Here is a 22,487-nt window from a genome sequence, read left to right on the forward strand (position 1 = left end):
CTCCAAAGTGGTCAGTGTGGACTTTTGTGTGGGCCTGGAGAAAGTAATAGAGTCCAGCCCCAGGGAATTTGGAGGGAAGTTGTGCTTGGTACAGGGAGCTGCATCTGAAAATACTGTATGAATTCAGCTTTGCTATTAGTAACCATTCCTCACCGGAGACAGTGATGAAGATTGAGTCTTCTTGATTGCTAGCCCAGAGTAGGGACGCATCACAGTCTCTAACAGAACAAATCAGATGAAAACACTGTTTAGATAAAAAAAATTTAGAGTCTCTTGAAAAATATGTGATTGAAGAAATGCTACAAGAAAAAGAACATTAATAAGGAGCTACTGAAATGCATAAAAGAAGATGCATGAACTCGAGAAAGAAAAAGAGATCTGAATACACTGCAATTTTTATACAAAAAATAAATCTGTACTATCTGATATAACCACTGTAACTCTAAAGATATCTGATGATATATACAGACAAAGACCTCAAAATCTGGTCAATTTCATAAAGAAAAGAATGGTGGGAGGTTGGCATAATGGTTAAGATGTTTAACTTACAGACACAAGGTGCAGGGTTTGATTCTCACATGGGGTAACTGGCTAGGCTTAAAATGGCCCACAAGGGCAGTTAGCCTAGAACTAACCTATGAACAAAACTAGTGGAATGTATTGAGACTTGAAATATTTAGTGAGTTAGAAAAGCAATAGATAGAACATGCAGTGATAGACCAACTGAGAAGTGAATTATTTAGTGTAAAGACTTTGGTACAGGCAGTATCATAGTATGAATAGCCAATGAATCTCCAGAAGTAGTGCAACAGACAAAAGAAAACCCTTATGTATAGGATATATCACAGAATAAAGTTTTGGAACCTTCTGCAGCAGACTCGTTTAAAACTCTTGTTAGGGTCACATAACAAAGGGAAGAGCTGGAAACAATGAGCAAACAGGACATTATCAGTCTAGAAGAGAGTTATCTAAGGGAAGACCTGCTTGATTTAATAGAAATTGACTACATATTAAGACAGATGAAAGAAAGACACTATGGAAAGAAAATTAAACTGGTAAAACAGATGAGCAGACTAACTAAAAGAATCTAAGAGAGATTTATGTGATGTAACAGAAATAAATAGAATAAACTCCTGTGCAGCTAAACTAATAAGAGATGAATTACTATCATAACATTGAAGAGTAACAGTGCAAATGCAGGAAACAAGCAGAATGCCACCACAGAAGTATCAAACAAACAAATAAACAAACAAAAACAAACAAAGCAACTAAGGCAAGGGTTCTCACTTTTGGAAGAATATTATAAAAACAGATCAAATTATCAAAAAGTTTAAGAAAGACAGATTTTAGTAGAAGCATCACACATCTAAACAGACCAGGATTTATCTTACACCAGTTGAATAATGAAGTACAATTATCAGTAAAAGCAAAAAACTTAGAAAATATACAGAAAAATGCAAAGGGAAAGAGAAAAACAAGCAATTTGTTGATGACTGAAAATTGTTTATAAAGAACTGGGAAAGAAAACAACATCAAAAATAGCATCACAGAAAAAATCAATATGATTTGAAGTATTTATGAAGGTCCTGTTGAACATAATAAATATGCAAAATGGATAGAAGAGTTTAAAAAAAGTAGAGAGAAGTGCTAATATAGAAAGAAAACAGCAAGAAAAAAAATGGGCCCACTACATGTGCTTACATGTTAGTAGCTCATGGTGCACCTTCTTAATGCCACCTCAAAAAAGCAAGTCATTGAACCACTTCTAGCCTCATCTCCTGTGTCTACATAGTCTCCCAACACCTAATTCTATGCACTACATAGCCCTATTAGAATCTAAACCCTAATCCTAAAACTCCCACCCAGTTCCCACCCTGAATTCTCATTGCCTTAACCTAAATCTCCCCTCCCCCTCCCCACCCCTAAAGTTCATAATCTCTCCCTAAACCTAAAACTTGAAACACCCTCTTGAAACCTAAATTCACCAACCACACCCTAATCCTAAAATTCTCTTCCTTCTCCTTAAATTTAAAACTCCAACCCTCCAACCTAAAGTCTCTGATTTCTCCCTAACCCTAAAACTCCTTTCCTGCACTCTAAATGTAAAACTACAACTCTCTTCCCTAAACCTAAATTCCCTATTTGCTCCATAAATCTAAAACTTTATTCTTACTCTCTAACCTTATAATGCCCTTCACACTCCTAAACTCTAAAATCTCCCTCCTGCCCCTTAATCCTAACCCTGCTCCCACTGCCTCCCCATCGCTGCTTGCCTGAACTCATATTTAAGTTTAAATGCAAGCAGCGCTCTTTCACTACAGCTACTTGCCCAAACTCATATTTGGGTTTGAGGACAAGCAGTCACCTTGCCAAGGTACGAGGTACTTGAGTCCCTGGCTTTAAGACAGAAGTTTTCAAGTGTTTGGGATTTGAATTCCTAAAATGAATCCATGAAAAAATACAGGCAAAAATGAAAAAACACCCTGGCAAACTAGATTACTGATATTGACATGTCGGTTTTTATAAGCTGGGCCTTTTTCAGAAAATGGTGCAACTATCTATTTATATTGTACTAACAAGCTTATAAAAAGAGCAAAACATCATACCTACACCTAGTGGGGTTTGACTTTATTGGCTTAGTAAAGACTAAGTAAAACGTCAGTAGGCATTTAAAAACAATGTAGCTGGGACACTTGAACATTCTTAAGGGCTCATTAGCATATTTCCCATGTACCTTGGATGATTAAGTGATAATAGATAATACAAAGGACAAGCAATGGAATAAATTAACATTTAGAGAAACAGAGACAAAATTGAGAAAGGCTTCAAATTGGAAAACCCATGTCCAGATGCAGTAACCGACCTCTGGCTAAATGTATTTGCACAATGTTTTAGCCCTGAAAAGAAATTATTTACATGCACATCCTGAGCAAATGCCAACTTGGCCAACAGCAGGAAAAAAAAAATGGGTCTATATTATAACATTGAAGTTTTACAACCTTGAATGTTATAATATCGAACACAGTAGAGCGAAACACCAGAAAACCGAACAGCCAGAATGGCGAATTTTTTCCAAGGGAAAAAATTCACTGTTCTGACAAACATACACACAACACAAGCACACCAAAATAAATAATACACACACACACACACACACACACACACACACACACACACACACACACACACACACACACACTTCACAAAACCCTACACTAAACCATACATGCACCACTTTCTATCCACTTACCTTAACCCAACCCTAACCCTAAGGTCCGTCACTATCGCACACTCACCTTACCCGCTCCCTAACCCTAACTCACCTACCCCACCCTAACCCTCACGTCCACACAATCGCAGACTTACCTGACCTGCGCCCTAACCCTAACTCACCTAACCCGAGCCCAATCGCACACTCACCTTCATTTGCACACCTACCTTAACCCAGTCTGTAACCTACGCTCCACAGTCAAGGAAATAGCGAAGCTGCAGAAACGGCCCACCGAATACTTTCCCTAGGAAAGTATTCGGTGTTCTGCAGCTTTGCCATTTCCAGCGTTCACTCTACTGGGTTTGATATTATAACATTCGAAGTTGTAAGACTTCGATGTTATAATATAGACCCAAAAAAATACTCCTCCATAAGTGTGAACCTGCAAACCATCCCGAGACCTATAAACCAATAATCCCCTCCCAAAAATACATTAATTGTATACTGGAATATATGAGTTTATAGTCACTTAGAAAAAAACCTCAGTCATGACAAGACAACAAAAAGAAACAAGCAAAATATCATTTACTGTTAATCAAAGCCCCATAACTGAAAACTTTATAAAGGGACAGAATCTACATATGTGATAGATAGATTACAAAAACAGTATCCTACATTCATGGATTATTGAATACTTACATATTATATAAGAAACACACCACAACAAGCACTGACTATGAAACAGTGGCAAACCACTTTACAACTGAGTCATGACAAAGGACAAATTAGTATTCCAGGGAATATTAAGAACAGGAAAAGAAGAAAAGGAAAGAAAACTATAAAACCCACAATTATTGTGGCAAATATACAGAACTCCTGGAAAAACACATGTTGATCAAGATCTGATGTATGAATGGTTAAGAAGAGAAGAATTTCTACCAAAAGGTGAAATGCTAATAATTGCAGCTCAAGATAGCTGTCTATGTTCATACTAGTTGAAAAGGCATATAGACAAAGCGGGAGATACAGACAAATGCATTTTCTGTAATACAGAACTAGAAACAGTTGCACATCCTTGTACAGGTTGTTATATAAAACAAACAGAAACAATTATAAACTCCAAAAACAAATGACGAGCGTGGCAAACAACGTAAAAAACAATTCCTTTTATTGCATGAAGCACTTTTTGTCCGATCCAGTACACGAACTTCTTCAGATCCAATAACAAAAGTGCTTGTTAGTTTTTAAATAGGTAAAGAAATGCATCAGCTGACGCTTCAAAATTTAAAGCGCCAAACCTTATTTAAAATACTTCATACTAGGAAACTTTTTATATAATAAAATACTTCTATTATTAATAAATTTAACAAATGTTGTTCCCATTAAAACCAAACACCATTCAAAACTTGGAAAAAGACTAATATTAGGCTAGTTAAAAATATGTTACTATTGACAGCTTATACAAATCACAACATTCTAAACAGCAGCAGCAGATGTCAGACTATTTTACACTCAGCACCATCTAGTAGTAAATCACCTTATCTACCTCCAATTCCTAAAAACACAAGATACTAATACAACATATTAGATCATGCAAATTATTAAACAGTCTATCTACAAAGACTTCTCAACTTTAATATAGGAATAATGGAGCACATATCATTCAGACCCGGATATTATAAATATATAAATAATTGTATTTCCAAAATGGTGGTTTACCTAGCTAAATGTCAGTATTGCCCATGTTTTTATGTGGGCAAGGCAACTCGTAAATTAAAAGAAAGAATATATGAGCATGTTTATAGCATAGGTAAACTTAAACAAGAAAATGCATTGGCTAAGCATATCCTAGAATATCCCAGCCATGCATTTAAATTTTGGATTTTGGATCAGTTGGTTCCAAATATGAGAGGAGGACCAATAGAAGTAGAATTGGAGAGGTTAGAATTATTATGGCAGATCCGGTTATATGCATATAATTTTCCGGGTCTGAATGATATGTGCTCCATTATTCCCATATTAAAGTTGAGAATGCTTTGTAGATAGACTGTTTAATAATTTGCACGATCTAATATGTTGTATTAGTATCTTGTGTTTTTAGGAATTGGAGGTAAATAAGGTGATTTACTACTAGACGGTGCTGAGTGTAAAATAGTCTGACATCTGCTGCTGCTGTTTAGAATGTTTTGATTTGTATAAGCTGTCAATAGTAACATATTTTTAACTAGCCTAATATTAGTCTTTTTCCAAGTTTGGAATGGTGTTTGGTTTTAATGGGAATAACATTTGTTAAATTTATTAATAATAGAACTATTTTATTATATAAAAAGTTTCCTAATATGAAGTATTTTAAATAAGGTTTGGCACTTTAAATTTTGAAGCGTCAGCTGATGCATTTCTTTGCCTATTTAAAAAGTAACGAGCACTTTTGTTATTGGATCTGAAGAAGTTCATGTACTGGATCGGACGAAAAGCGCTTCATTCAATAAAAGGAATTGTTTTTTACAGGTTGTTATATACTTATGACTCAGGATCATACCTCTCAACTGAAGTGCAGAGGTGCTAGAGAGATTTACTGCTTAAAATTTCTTTTGGGTTTCCTGGCTTTGTGGTTCTTGGACTTCTTCATCTTTTAGTGTTGTGCAGTCATAGCTCTCAACTATCCAGATTTTTGCAGAATGTCCAGACTGCTGCCTCATATTTTTGGTTTGCTTGTCTAAAACTAATGTTTTTCTGGCAAATCGTGGAGGACTGAACTCTGAAAATTTTGCAGAAATTTGAGTTTTAGACTTTATAGCCTTTATAAAATTCATGCTAATGCAAAACACATCATTGTATCAACTTTCTAAAAGCAATATTTAAGAATTATCCCTATTTTTGGATCTTTGTTCCCCATTATTTATGGATTTGTCCAGATTTCTTCCTCCAAGAGTTTAAAAGGTATGCTCAGGGTCAGTATTCTGAAAGACATAACAGTGTGTCAAGACTGTTGCATTGTGGATTGTGTAATCACATCAACATACAGGTAGCTGAGAAGCACTGGAAATGTGAACCACAAAGAATTAATGAAAATTAAGTTCTGATCATTTGGGATTATCCAGTACCAGCAGTTAAGAAAGTAAAAGCAAGAAAAACAATGATAGCAGTCAATGAAAAAAAGGAAAAAATTATTATTAATTACTGAAATAGCTACAGCCAGGATATGCAAGCAGAAACCGGAGCAATATGGGATAAAGCACACAGATAGTTACAGTTATAGTAGTAGGAGCAGGGCTACTAAAATGAAAGTTTCAGAGATACTTGGATATCCTACATTGCAATATATGTAACTCCGTATGAAATTCAGAAGGAGGCAGTTCTGGGTACATTGCAAGTGCTGAGAAAAGCATTCTTGACTATCATCAAAAACTGAAAGCAATATTAGTTTTGTGATCTCTAATTAAACCCTGAGTCAGGAATGGGATCCATTCATGTCACGGTATTAGAAACCCAAAACATTTAGTGAAACTAAGGAAAAGTGGAAATTCAAAAGCAAAACTCTATGGTAAAATGTCCAAATAAACAAACTGAACTACTCACTTCATGTAAAAGATTTCTCACCTCCCGCCATAAGAATAGATCACTAATAAAAATAAGGCAGGATATGAACTGAAAGTAGTCACTTATTCCAAAAATAACCATAAGACATTTTTAACAACATTTCAAGTATTAAGAGAAAGAAACACCCAACACTACACTGAGCTCTAGTCAAACAGTGCTATCTATTCTGTATATTCTGATCCTGAAGGGCATTTTATATTGCTCATCTCATAAGTAAGGGCATTGCCTCCAGAAAAAAAGAGGTTATAACCCCCCTGTGCTCTTCCCTCATCAGGCCAGCAATAAGAGTACAATGCTCCCTTTGGTATGTTCCTTTCCAAACACCTGCCGCAACTGGAGAGACCACATAGGTTCCTTACAAAGAAAATTCAGGGTCTTGAAGATCTGTCTTAAGCAGACAGACTAAAATCATTGCCACTTTACTCTGTGTCTTACAGACTGCTCAGAGATGACTTGTGCCTTGCATATAAAGTAATCTCTGATCCAGCTTTAATGGAAATACTGCACATTCACAAGTCAAATGGCACATGGGTCACTCACTCTGAGGACCTTAACCTGATATGTGACATCAACAGAACTTGCTGGAGAGACAGATTTGTCTCACAGAGGCTGCCCCACCTTTGGAACAAACTTCATATTCATGTTAAACAAAGCCCCTCATTGGCCCTCTTTAAGTGCACTTTGGATGATTGCATGGGTAACCAGAAATTCCCCCTGGTGGGTTATATCTGTGTCCCTGTTGGACAGGGGCAATAGGTGCTGATTTTATTGTTTGCTTGAACCAGACACTGTTGGGAACACAGGTTGAACTTGACTAGGCTTGTAAGGGCCCTGGGGTTGTTAGCCTAGTAACCCCCTATGATTCAATGAAGCTATAGCCAGTGTTCTAGATAACAAATTCTAATCCAGATTTACCTCTCCCACTTCAATGAGCCACTAAACTCCCATGCTGTTAAATCATTATGGACCAGATAATAGAAATTCTATCCAAAACCCAAAATAGCAGCTCTATGGGCCCAAACAATACACCAAGCTGTCTCCTAGTTAGTACAAAGTACAACATTGTTGCAGCATGCCCAACCCTTTTCAGACTTAGACTCCCCACAAGTTGTGAATTTGACCTCTAGGGAATGGTTGCCATGGAGCCACTCCACAAAGATGGCTTCACCAAAGACCTTGGCAATGATCATCTTATTACCCTCAGAGTATCACCTGCAAAATCATGAAACATGTCTTTGTCAGTTTTATAAACAATGAATGTAGTAACATACAAACCCTCGTCACTAATCATTCTGGCTTCAGTAAAGGCATATTCTCTCTCCTTAATCTAGTTATTGCTTTTGAAAATTTAACAGATGACATGGACAAAGGTCATTCTATCCATACAACTTATCAGAAGATTGCTAAAGTCTTTGACACAATTCTCATGCTGGCATTATGGACAGACTCACATGTTTAAACATACACACCTGTGTTATCCATTGGGTTACAAAGTCCAATCAAGTACACACAATAAGGAGTGGTGGTACCTTCTCAGCCAAGACATGTCACTAGTGATGTTCTTCAGGGTTAGGTCTGGGCACCCCTCCTCTTCATCATCTTCTTCTTGGATGTGAAAGCTTAGTGGCAAAGATCTATGGCTAATTAAGTTTACCAATGATTGTAAATTTAGTGCTGTAATTGACTGATATGCCGATGCTCTTATCCTCCAATAAAGGCTTGTCAGAATCAACAGTTGGTGTACCTACCATGGCTTTAAGCTTAATGCCAAAAAATACAGTCCAATTGCCTTTGAGAAAAAAAGTCTAACTGACTCATTACCACATAAATAGGACCCTCCTTATTAATGACACAGTGATTGGAGATCTAGGTAACTTTGACATCAATGAACAAGGCTTCAATAGTCATGTATCTGTAACAGATAGTAAATCTCTCTACCTTGCCCAATAAATTAGGCTCTTTTCTTCAAGTGCAAGGATGTAATACTGCAATTCTTTTCTTCCCTCATAAGGCCAATCACAGAATACAATACACCATTTGGAATGTGCCACTCTAAACACATTTACTACTAAAAAGACTGCACCTTTTTCTAATTAAAAAATCAAAGGACTAAGTAATATTAGCTACCAAGAATGAGAAAATAAAATACCTCTTATCGTTTTTGTTTTGTATCTCATTTTCACCTACCTGACTGTGAAAGATCTTGTCTTAGTAGACCTCATCCACCTCAAAACTACTGGTAATACTGAAAACACCTGTCCCAAAGACCTCAATCTCCCTTGCAATATAAATGAGACTCTGTGGAGGCAGGAAGGACTCACATACAAAGAACCCATTACCTAGGGAACAAGCTCCCCTTGTATGCCAAACTTGTAGCACACTGGCCTCCTTCCTGTTTTACCCAGACATTTATATGGACATCTGCCATTTATTCCTGAGATAAGCAATATGAACCTCATTGGACAGGGTGGCAAATCTACCCATTAAGCTCTCTTAGGTTCATGGCTAGACCCTACATAGTCACCCAGACCATCTGCCAAGTAAAAACATATGAATCTATGAATGAAAGAGTGAGTGATGCAGTTATGCTTAACAAAAAAGAGTGTGACACCATTACCTGCTGGGGAAAACACTACTAGACATACATGTACGGCATATGAACAGTACAACAATGGAACATATCTGTGCACCACAGGTGCCCTATAAGTGCAGGCAGCATTAACTGCATTCTTATATAAGCAGAGCCACACAACTACATGGTGGTACTGTGTGTCATGGATTGCAGATACAAGTGGACATGTGAGTGATACCTGTATATGTGTATGTATATATATATATATATATATATATATATATATATATTGTTGTGGATCTACTTCAGTAGATTGACTAACCTGAACATCAAAGCCCAGATACCTGAGAAGATAGCACTGAACAGACCAGGATACTGAATATACAAAACATTGGAAAGTCACACCGGGAAAATGGGAGGGTTGTCCAAAACCTCCACAAAGACAAACCGCACTAAATTCAACCCATCCAAATGGGAGGCTTCACACCCACAGACCCCCAATGTGGGCCCCCCACACCCCCCCTTACTTAAATAAATCAACTCTGAGATCACACTACAGTATGGAAAAGGGCAAAGGTCACCATGTTGGCCAAGAAATTCTTTTCCCGTATTAAACTTTAGATGTTTTGCCATTCAGTATCCTGGTCTGTTCTGTACTTTCGCCTCAGGTATCTGGGCTTCGGTGGTTAGGTAAGTCGATCTACTGAAGTAGATCCATATATATATATATATATATATATATATATATATATATATATATATATATATATATATATATATATATATATATATATATATATATATATATATATATATATAGAGAGAGAGAGAGAGAGAGAGAGAGAGGACAGAAGTGTGTGTCTGTGCAGTCACACAGGTATGGGAGCCACATAGAACATGAAACACAAGTATAAATCATATAGAAACTACTAAGTGTGGTCAGCATAAGCTTGTGGCAGGTGGTGGTTCCACAGGCACTAGTGGAGCCATTTGTTTTTTTTACAAAGAAAATAGGTGACCACAATACCTGTAGTACACAGAATAAGTACATACTGTGACCATTACCATATAAAGTAGCACTGCCAGCCAACATCTGCGCATGTGCACAGCTAGTGACAATATCCACATCTGTAGTAACTTTGCAGTAACACTTGTACAGCTTAAAAATTAAGAAATTGGACTTACCTGGGTAATTCTGGGCTGCCGCTCTTGATTACTGAAGCCTCTGCAGTGGCACATCACTGCTCTCATTTTCCTGGCTATAAGAACATACATGAATCAGCTGCAGAATGGCAGCAGTGTATCTCCATCTGTCTATATATACATATAGGTAATAACACTAGAAGTGCAGCAATCAAAATTTGTCAGCTTGGGTTACTTTATTTAGAAGGTGAACATAAAAAGTCCACTTCTAAGTTAGCATTATCAGTGTCATATAAAAAGTATTGGAGAATGTTCATAGCGTTATACAACACTGGCCCAAATAACATGATTAAATCTGCAATTAGAATATTAACAATGTCTATGTAAATACATTTTCTGATAAACAAAATGGTATTATTGGATGCACTGTAAGGTGCACAGAAAACATAAGAGGAAATACATAACCAAATTCTAGAGGTAAACAAGTTAACCAGCATAATTTAATGCCAAGCAGAAGATCAGCCTATGTATAAATATTAAAAAAAGCATATTCTAGTCATTTATTCAGTGTACTTCTATGGGGAAAAATCACCATCAAGTTTCCCAATCAAAGCTACATTGCTTGATAGCCTGCAACATGATATTAACCATTATTAAAATGCAGTTTACACTGAAAACCTTGAAACTGCATCAGTCGATCAGCATGTGGTCGACTTACAGTTTTCAAGTTGGCCTAATGTCATACCAAAATGCATTGACTATACTACAGCGAATGGGTAATGCAATTCGAGCATTTGGGTTTGACATTGTGCAGGGTTATCGAGGTTCAGTGAGGAACAGGGAATTAGCCCATTTCCTCACTGTGGTGCGATCTGGGAGTTGGTATATTTATTGTGCAGGGGGTGTGGGGGGTGCAGCAAAATAGTAGAATTAACATAAAATTGACTGGAGAATTTAATGGTATGTTAATGTGCACAGCAGGAGGTGAATAACATTGAATACAGCGAACTACATTTATTGATGTGTTCATTTTCGCTTTGGCTTAATTTTTGGCATTCTGGATTCAGCATTTCAGGTTGACATTCTAAATGGTGAACTGAAGCAGATTTGAAATGCCAAAAGTAAATTGAAATGCATATTGTTCATATCCACATTTTGGTACATTCTATTACAAAAGGAGATTAAAGTCCTGGGTTATAAAATGCTGCCATATATAAATAATTCAAAGAATATTGTTTCACCATATAATTGCCTGGAAGCATTTTATCATAATTTAATATTGTTAGATGCTAGCACCTAAAGGAATCAATGTAAAAATGTATCCTGATTCCCAAAAGAAACATAAATATTTGTATTATATCACTGAATAATTTTGAATGTATATATTTCTCCTTCTTTTCTAAATAACTATTCTGTTCATTTTTATGGAGTGTTTGATTTATATAAATGTAAAAACTGCCATGGCATGTTTTGAATATGTTTAGATAATTAGTTGCTGACCCTTTTTTTTGTTAAATCAGTATGTTTAAAGAATTCCTTTTATTTCCAGGATCTAGAAGTTAGACCAACATAAAATGAGCTGCAAGAACAAATCATCATATAAATTATTCGTTCAGTACTATAGATTATTAGATATTTGATTTCAGTAGTCTTTGCTGTATTAACTGATGTGATATATTTGATTTTACAGATTAACCTGTAATGGGCATAAGGAAAACTACCCCTTAACTCATTGTATTAGAATATCATTTCTAGCGCTTGGTGTGTGGATAGAACCCGTATGTTTTCAGTGCTACATGATGCAAAACAAGAGAGCACAATCCATTAAGCTACTAATCCTAGTAAAATTGTAGCTCCCGATGGAGAAACTGAACACCTGTCTCCCACATGAGGGATAGGGATACTTGCAAATTTATGAAGGAGGGTTAAAAATGATAACTTCATACAGCAGGGATAAGTTAAAGGGGCAGGTTGTGATAAAGAAATATTCTTCAGAGGGGAGACAGACAATTGGGAACATATAATATGTGGTAGGTGTTCAAGCAGCTGTACTTATATATTTTTTCTGTAATACTGTTCACTCATGTCTTACTTTTTGGATATAAATTGAAATCCAGCACTAGCCCTGGGAATGAGTGGGCTGTATTAAAAACAAAGGCAATAGATGCTGCTGCATTCTCTACTCCACTTAGCAAAGAAATCAAATGCAACTATCAACAGAAAGCAAGACAAACTTCACCTTCCACAAAAGTAGATATAGTAAATAAAAACAAAGTGCTGTCACAAAATGTTTAAAAATACTTCAAATTTACTGCCAGAAGGTCTGGAGTTCTCATGCAAAGAGTAAGGAGTATGCAAACTATTCAGTCATACTAAAGGAAAAAAGTGGCAAAAACTGTTTTCAATGTAGTGTTCTATGCATCACCATGTATAGTCCAGTGCAGGTGTAATATATTAGAAGGCTTGTCCCAGCCATAGACGATGGTAGAGAGAAGAACCATAAATCAAAGACTTCAGGCATACAATGCAGTTATATAAAAATGTATGCATTTTTTTAAATAATGATATTGTGTAATATCAATAATCTTTTTGTATGTGGATAATACAGGATTTACTCACAGCTGGCTGTGTTTGATTTCTTGGGTTCGCCTTCATGATAAACCATGCTAGAAATGAAGAAATCTTGTAATATTCACACCTAGTCTTTGATTGACTGTTTTATCATATAATAGTGATATTTAATGAGATAATCCTGACAAGATGCATCATTTGTAAATCTGCATATGTTTGCTTATAAATAGGTTTGCCTGCAAAGAAGCTTAGCAATATAGCTTAAATGAACATGATAAAAAATAACTCATATTCTGCAGAATAGAACATGAGTCTCATAACAGCTACTTTACTTATTGTGTGGCAGAGCAAAGATATTAGATGATTGCAACATGGCTAAGAATGTGATACCTGGCAAATTTTGCATGAGGTCCCATACTGGCAAACTACATTTGCAAATCCCTTTAAAAGATGCATATAATCTGGCACAAATTCATAGTATACCTGCTGTATCTGTGCTCCTTTAAATAGGTGCTCACAATGTACTGTATAAGAATTCTGGCACTTTATGTTTCCATGGAGATAAGGTGGGGTTTGTTTGATGGTAGCTTTGATAACCTTTATAGCTGATAAACCAGTCAGGGTTTTGGCTTTCCTCATCCTATCACAGTTAATGTATCGTCACAATCCACAATTGCAGTACTGTCAGATTACCTTTTTAGTGTTGAAGTTTCAAACAATCCTGTTTAAAAAAAAAAGTCAGATAAGGAGCAGATGAAAGCCACACCTAACAGAAATAAACAGTTTGAGTCACTGTTTTGTATTTTAAGATGAAACTCATCTTAAGAGATCACTTTTACATTAATAAAATTTTAACATTGTGCAGGGTAATGGTTTTTTTGTTCTAGATACTGTTCATTGAGTTAACCTGCAAAAAATCATGGATCATTTATGAAGCGGCACAGATATAATGCCAGTCTAGATCAATTTCATACCCATAGGCCATCTAGCTATCACTGACATAATTGCATGTATCCAGTTACCCCAGTAAACCAGCTATACTGTGTATTGTGTGACAGCCCAGGACCCAAACCAGTTGTACACCAGTTATAAAGGCAGCACAGATTTAGTATATATAATGTGAATTAGCTTTTATTATAAAATTCTTGCTGATATGTGGAAATGGTTTAGGCAACACTCAAACATGACATTTGCAAGACATACTTGTTTTATATGCATTGCATGTAACATTTGAAAACAATGCATATTTATTTATTTACTTATTTATTGTATGTGTTTATCTATCCATCCATTAATTATTTATTGATTATTTATTTAGCTATAAACTATCTGTTGAATTTTATTCTGCATGGCTTAATAATTTTTAACTCCATGGCGTATAACTTTCTACTTGTGATTGTTACAGAAATATTGGTTCCAAAGAAACATGTAGAAAAATGGGAAAAAGCAATTTTTTTGAAAGAAAAAAACAACTCCCCAAGGCAGAATATTTTATGACAGGCCTTTGCATTGATTTTGTGGCATAAAACAAGTTACAGTCATTGCAGAGATCAGGCATTTCTTTCTTAAAGAACAAAGACTAGAGTTCCATAGTTTGGCAACAAAGGAAAAGAACTCAGACTTGACAGCAGTATTGTTCGATTTAGATGCTGAGATGAGAAATCTGCAAGTAGAACAAAGAGATCTGGCTAGGTAGTAATGCCGGAGGATTTTACTTAGGCTGGGACAATATTGGGATTTATACATGAGGCTATTAGTGCTGGACAGTTAAGAGAGGGAGAGGGAGTGTTTTAGTTCAGGCCATTAAAGTTTAAGTGAAATGCAGCAGAGGGATTTGCAAGGCAGATTGTCTGTAAATTTAGCTAATTTGACTAAGGATCTTTAGTTGGGTGACTTGGAGATTAACAAGTATTGTAGCTACATATAGGAGGCTAGAGAGGAGATAGGCTGTAGAAACTTGCTTTCTAGCAGATTTGCTCAAAGTTTGATTCTGTAAAAGGCATCACGTTTTGGTGCATTTTTTGCAGTTTAATTTTATGTGATGGTCATAGCTTTATGTCAGCTACTAGTTTGATATTTGTGTTGTTGGAAGAGGTTATGATAAAGTTTTGTTTTCTCTTCAGCTAGACTATTGGAAATAAACAAGATTAATTTGAACAGTAGTTGCCCTCAAAACTCCACCTTCCCTTGTCACATCCAAGGCCCTAGTACTACTTGTGTGTGTGTGGGGGGGGGGGCAATTACTAGGCAAGTCCTTGTGTGTACACCAACTGCAAGAATCTCCCGAAGGGAAAAAAAAAAAAAAAAAACACACACACACACCTACTTTTGTAAAAGCCAGAAGGAATGTGCAATTAAGGACCATATGCATACAACATTTGTAGATGATAGCAGAACTTTTACTATTTTTACTGGTTGAATAAACGCTTGATACGTGGTTGGATCCGGTCCTCATGAACCTACCTTCTCAGTGTCTCCTCCAAACTACTAAAGGCTGAACACTCATATGCATTTATTCAGTAATTAAATGATGTGAACTAGACCCCCATATATCCTTAGTAATATGTGCTAACCATAACTGTCTTTATCCTTAAACGATCCTTACACATTATCTTATGAAAACCCCTTCACATCACAGTCCCAGTACTCTAGGCAGACACACAATGCTAACTGTATTCTCCTTACGTAGCTCTCACTGTGACCCTAACCCTGACTCACAAATCTATCTTCAACAAATACATACCACACAACAAATGTTACCCCCTTGCCTAACCCGCAGACATGAGGACAGAAGCACTATCCTAACCCCAATATTGAAAATTGTCATATATACAAATAAACACAAACACCCTGGAATGTAGAATGCTGTAATCACAGGAAAACACGATGTTGCCAACACACGGACACTTTATTCACAAGGAAAGAAACAGTATGTTAAAGCGCTTTTCATCTACCTGAATAGGTAGACTTCCTCAGAACATCACAAATTAAACTGCTTTAGAAAGCTTTAAATATTGAGCCATGTCATCAAGCAATAACAGCTGATAGCAATCAAAATCAATTCATGCTCAAATAACCTAAAGTTTTAAAGGTTTAAAACAACAGTACACTTTTATATAAAAACCATACATATGGTGGACCTAAATGTTAAACCCTATAGCAAAATACCCTCCCTCATAATTATAAAAAGAACAATGAAACTTCACAACAAGTAAAAACACAAGTATAAAAAAACTTAGAAAAAATACATAATATAAACTCATATCACTCTGTAAAATATGCAAATAAATTATGACCAAAAATGTCACCTTTTTAAACTTTTCAGTTTTAGTAAGCAGCTAATTGAACACTGGTCATTAAGTCCTGGGAATGAATACGAATTCAATCTAATCTGCCATTTCAACTCTTTTTCCTCTAATAACAAATGTAAAGGGGCTCCCTGTTGTTTGTCTACTACTTGGTCAATAATCAAAAATTTAAACTGATGATCCTTCCACATAGAAGTGTGTTTTGCCAATGCATTTTCTTGTTTGTCCTTTTTAATTGCATAAAGATGCTCATAAATACGATCCCGAGTCTACGTTCGGTTTTACCAATGTAGAAACCGGGACATTGCTGGCACTGCACCAAGTACACTACCATACGTGAGTTACAGTTAGTTCTATATCTTAGTCCGTAAAGTCTTCCATTAATTTTGAACTTGTTAGTTTCAAGAATACTATTACATCTATTACAACTTTGGCATTTAAACATGCCTGGTGTTTTTGCTGGTGTAATAGGGGAAAATTCAAGTAAATTCTTTAAATTCTTACCACGTCTAAATGTAATACCAGGAAAATCACCCACCTTATTATATAGTAAGGGGTTAGTTTTAAAAATGTCCCAATTCTTTTTTACCAAGTCAGCCAACATGTAACTATTAATATTGTAGGTCAAAATCAATCTAGGACAATTATCTTTGTCCTTTTGGTTGTCATAATTTAATGACAAATTAATTGGCTTCAAGGGAGGAATAACTAACGTACCATCATCTATACTTACTACCCTACTATGTACTTGCAAAATAGGTCTATACTCTCCTCTTTGTCTTTTGAGAGTGACTTCTTTAATAAGAGATTCAACCATAGTGAGCGGGTATCCCCTATGAGTAAACATAGATTTAAGGTTGTTACATTCAGATTCAAAATCATTGTCCAAACTAACAATACGGGCCGCTCTTACAAGTTGTCCCTTAACAACTGATCTTTTCTGAAAGTTCGGGTGACAACTGGAAAAATGTAGGAGAGAGTTTGAATATGTAGATTTTCTGTGAATGGTTGCTGTATAAGCTTTTAAATCGTTGTTCTTCTCTAACAAGATATCCAAATAAGCCACTGCGTTTTCATTAAATGAAGATAAAAATTTTAAAAAGGATGTTGAAGTATTAAACATCTCAACAATTTTAAGGCTTAAATTTACGTCACCTCTTAGCAAGATGAAAATATCATCTAGGTATCTGGTGTAAAAACAGATTTTATCATTCAAAGCACTGTTATTAAACACATAATCTCTCTCCCATTGTGCCATCACGATGTTAGCTATACTGGCACCACAGGGAGAACCCATCGCCACCCCCACTTTCTGCAAGAAGAAATTATCCCCCAACATAAAATAATTATGTAGGATAATTTCAAGTAGTTCTATAACCAGTGACGTTTCCCCTATGGAAGCATTCTTCCTTTTAAGAAAGATAGCCACACTTTCAGTCGCAATGTCGTGTGGAATACAAGTATATAAATCTTTGACGTCAACTGTCAAAAAATTACAGTTGACGTCATATTCAAGAGTGTCAATTTTGGCCAAAAAAGACCATGAGTCTTTACAAATGTGCTCTTCTCCTTTTAAATATTTCTTCAAAATTGAATCGACTATTTTAGCACATGTGTACATTGGTGACCCACGACTATCCACTAGGGGACGCATAGGGGGGGTGGTTGATGTTTTTATGAATTTTGGGTATTCCAAATAACCTAGGAAATCTAGGGTGCAAAATTAACATATAATTGTAATGATCCTCCTGAAGCCTTCCTTCGATATACATATCCTCAATGCTATTTCTAATTGAAGAATATGCCCTATTAACTTCAGATCTAGAACTTTCCTCATAGGACTCATTGTTTACTAGATCAGTCATCCTATCAAAGTAGTCATTCTGATCAAAAATTACAGCACCTCCCCCTTTTATTGGGCTTACATATACGTAAATTATAAAGTCTAGTAAACTCTAAAAGATCATTCTCCTTGTTGCTGTCATGTGAATTGTTAACATTAGAACTAAATTTTGCATTATGTCTCAAGTCTAATTCACACATGGTTTCAAAAAGTTGAATCAATGGGTGCAAGGGTGGGTTAAATACACTGGGAACTCAGAAAGGGTCTAATATACCGTTGTTTTCTTCATACCCTCCGAGCATCAAATTAAAATTTAACTTACGGGTAAAAAGCTTAATGTCCAAAGTGGTGTTAACCAAGTCCAGTTTGTTTTTAGGGACATACGTATATCCTTTAGACAAAAGTTCAATCAAGTCATGAGGTATAGTCACTGATGAAAAATTATACACTGTAAAGTCACCAGTATTGTTCACCAAAATCACAGGGCCAAAAAGACCCACTGAATCATGGTGAACATCAATCACATCAACCAAATCTTCAGTATAGGTAGTAATTTCAGATGGTAATAGAACATTGGGCTCGACATACCCAATGTATGCTTCCTCTTCCTCAGAAATATTATTAAGTTCGTCAGTCACTAATAGACAAATATCCCTTTTGTTATATGTAGGAACCAATGAATCCAAGTCATAGTCACAGGAGCGTAAACCTCCCTGGGTTATTTGGATTTCTGTCCTCTCATCCTGTTGTAATAAGTGTAGTTCCTCTGTTTGGGAATCGGTCCCTTACCTGGACCCTCGTGAAAAACCTGATGGAATTGTGGGGGTTGAGCAGTTTGCCCGTTTACATTTGTACCTTTATTGCCATTTTGTAACCGTTCACTTCTCCTCACTGTAGGTTCTTCTTCATTTACACGATCGGGTGTGGCTACTGTTGGATGGTTATGTAGCCTCAAGTTCGAGTTAGTGTAATTTGGGACACTACCATTGTTACTGTTAATAACTTGGTTCCCACTAATTTGAGGAGTATGTTGCCAAACTTGGGATACAGATGGAAGTGGGTAAACAGTCCCACTTTCATATGCAGCACAATCGCGCTCCAACTTTTTAACCTTATTCTGTTTTAATTTACCCAAATATTGGTTCACACTGATGAAACTGCGATCATATTCAAATTTAAACCTCTCAAAATCACTATCCAACTTAATAATAGAATCTAAAGCCATGATGTCATTACTTAGGTCATTCACCCATAATGTGTAGTGTTTCACCATTAATTTCAACAAGTCGGCTCCATTGCGTTCAAATAATGCTAGAAGATCATTATGAAATTCAGAGTTGGGGACCAGCCCAGTGGGAAACTGGTGGTATCTAAGTCCTTTGGGAATGACCTTACATGCCAAACATTCATTGAAATAACTAATCTCCAGTTGTAATTTTTTCATCTTTATAAGCAATTTATCAAGTTTCTGTAAATTGGATATAATATCTGGAGATGCATTGGTAACATTAATATTACCTAAGTTAATTGTATCTTTATTAAAGGAATTACCTGACTGGCGTGTAAAAGAAAAATCTTCCGCTAACCAACGTTTTATGTCAGCAAGCCCATTATTAGTCACATTCGTTGAATTTACACCAAGTCTCTCACTCGTTGCTACATTCGCAGCAGCTCCTATATTCCCCACGTCTGTCGTTCCCACATGGGTTGTAGGCGCTAACACAGTGGAAAAACTCCTTCCGTTTTCCCCTAAACCAGGCAAGTTGTTAGCGGACGCATTCAGTCCCTCATTCAGTACAGTTACAGGGTAATCACGATTGCATGACCCACTCGAGTTGTTCTCACTTAATACATTCCCAGAACCAGGGTCCAAAACCAATACAGGATCACGAACCAAAATTGAAGTTTCAATGTTTTTAATAGACGAAGCTACAGGTGCAGGTACAGCAAGCAGGAGTTTCATTTCCTGCTGCTGAGAATCAATACGGTCCAAACGTGCACAAAGCGAATCCATTCGCTGGAACAGAGAGTCGAAAAGTGAATCATGTCCTGCAGCGTTGGTCAATTTAGCTGGTGCTATGTCGTCAGCACTATCACAGCCTCTTAATAACAACAGGGTAGATTCCCGCGAAAAACTGCCTTCACGGTCCAGGGTTAAGGACGCCATCAACTTCAAATATACAAACGAAAAATACTTGGAATAAACACAAACACCCTGGAATGTAGAATGCTGTAATTACAGGAAAACACGATGTTGCCAACACACGGACACTTTATTCACAAGGAAAGAAACAGTATGTTAAAGCGCTTTTCGTCTACCTGAATAGGTAGACTTCCTCAGAACATCACAAATTAAACTGCTTTAGAAAGCTTTAAATATTGAGCCATGTCATCAAGCAATAACAGCTGATAGCAATCAAAATCAATTCATGCTCAAATAACCTAAAGTTTTAAAGGTTTAAAACAACAGTACACTTTTATATAAAAAACATACATATGGTGGACCTAAATGTTAAACCCTATAGCAAAATACCCTCCCTCCCTCATAATTATAAAAAGAACAATGAAACTTCACAACAAGTAAAAACACAAGTATAAAAAAACTTAGAAAAAATACATAATATAAACTCATATCACTCTGTAAAATATGCAAATAAATTATGACCAAAAATGTCACCTTTTTAAACTTTTCAGTTTTAGTAAGCAGCTAATTGAACACTGGTCATTAAGTCCTGGGAATGAATACGAATTCAATCTAATCTGCCATTTCAACTCTTTTTCCTCTAATAACAAATGTAAAGGGGCTCCCTGTTGTTTGTCTACTACTTGGTCAATAATCAAAAATTTAAACTGATGATCCTTCCACATAGAAGTGTGTTTTGCCAATGCATTTTCTTGTTTGTCCTTTTTAATTGCATAAAGATGCTCATAAATACGATCCCGGAGTCTACGTTCGGTTTTACCAATGTAGAAACCGGGACATTGCTGGCACTGCGCCAAGTACACTACCATACGTGAGTTACAGTTAGTTCTATATCTTAGTCCGTAAAGTCTTCCATTAATTTTGAACTTGTTAGTTTCAAGAATACTATTACATCTATTACAACTTTGGCATTTAAACATGCCTGGTGTTTTTGCTGGTGTAATAGGGGAAAATTCAAGTAAATTCTTTAAATTCTTACCACGTCTAAATGTAATACCAGGAAAATCACCCACCTTATTATATAGTAAGGGGTTAGTTTTAAAAATGTCCCAATTCTTTTTTACCAAGTCAGCCAACATGTAACTATTAATATTGTAGGTCAAAATCAATCTAGGACAATTATCTTTGTCCTTTTGGTTGTCATAATTTAATGACAAATTAATTGGCTTCAAGGGAGGAATAACTAACGTACGATCATCTATACTTACTACCCTACTATGTACTTGTAAAATAGGTCTATACTCTCCTCTTTGTCTTTTGAGAGTGACTTCTTTAATAAGAGATTCAACCATAGTGAGCGGGTATCCCCTATGAGTAAACATAGATTTAAGGTTGTTACATTCAGATTCAAAATCATTGTCCAAACTAACAATACGGTCCGCTCTTACAAGTTGTCCCTTAACAACTGATCTTTTCTGAAAGTTCGGGTGACAACTGGAAAAATGTAGGAGAGAGTTTGAATATGTAGATTTTCTGGGAATGGTTGCTGTATAAGCTTTTAAATCGTTGTTCTTCTCTAACAAGATATCCAAATAAGCCACTGCGTTTTCATTAAATGAAGATGTAAATTTTAAAAAGGATGTTGAAGTATTAAACATCTCAACAATTTTAAGGCTTAAATTTACGTCACCTCTTAGCAAGATGAAAATATCATCTAGGTATCTGGTGTAAAAACAGATTTTATCATTCAAAGCACTGTTATTAAACACATAATCTCTCTCCCATTGTGCCATCACGATGTTAGCTATACTGGCACCACAGGGAGAACCCATCGCCACCCCCACTTTCTGCAAGAAGAAATTATCCCCCAACATAAAATAATTATGTAGGATAATTTCAAGTAGTTCTATAACCAGTGACGTTTCCCCTATGGAAGCATTCTTCCTTTTAAGAAAGATAGCCACACTTTCAGTCGCAATGTCGTGTGGAATACAAGTATATAAATCTTTGACGTCAACTGTCAAAAAATTACAGTTGACGTCATATTCAAGAGTGTCAATTTTGGCCAAAAAAGACCATGAGTCTTTACAAATGTG

General features: G+C 36.1%; 1 protein-coding gene across 1 annotated transcript in view; it reads right to left on the bottom strand.

The window, feature by feature from the left end:
• LOC122810961 overlaps positions 1 to 20,493 on the bottom strand; it is a 193,910-nt gene extending 173,417 nt beyond the window's left edge. Inside the window, exons 1-2 of the mRNA XM_044082489.1 lie at positions 19,800 to 20,493; positions 10,569 to 10,642 (exon numbers count right to left, since the gene is read on the bottom strand). Coding sequence (XP_043938424.1) covers positions 10,569 to 10,642; positions 19,800 to 20,415 — 690 coding nt within the window. The 5' untranslated portion in view covers positions 20,416 to 20,493. The remainder of the gene's footprint in view (positions 1 to 10,568; positions 10,643 to 19,799) is intronic.
• Positions 20,494 to 22,487: the final 1,994 nt, after the last annotated feature.

This window comes from Protopterus annectens, chromosome 9.part0 (genome assembly GCF_019279795.1).
Source record: "Protopterus annectens isolate FY-2018-M chromosome 9.part0, PAN1.0, whole genome shotgun sequence".
Lineage (NCBI taxonomy): Eukaryota > Metazoa > Chordata > Ceratodontiformes > Protopteridae > Protopterus > Protopterus annectens.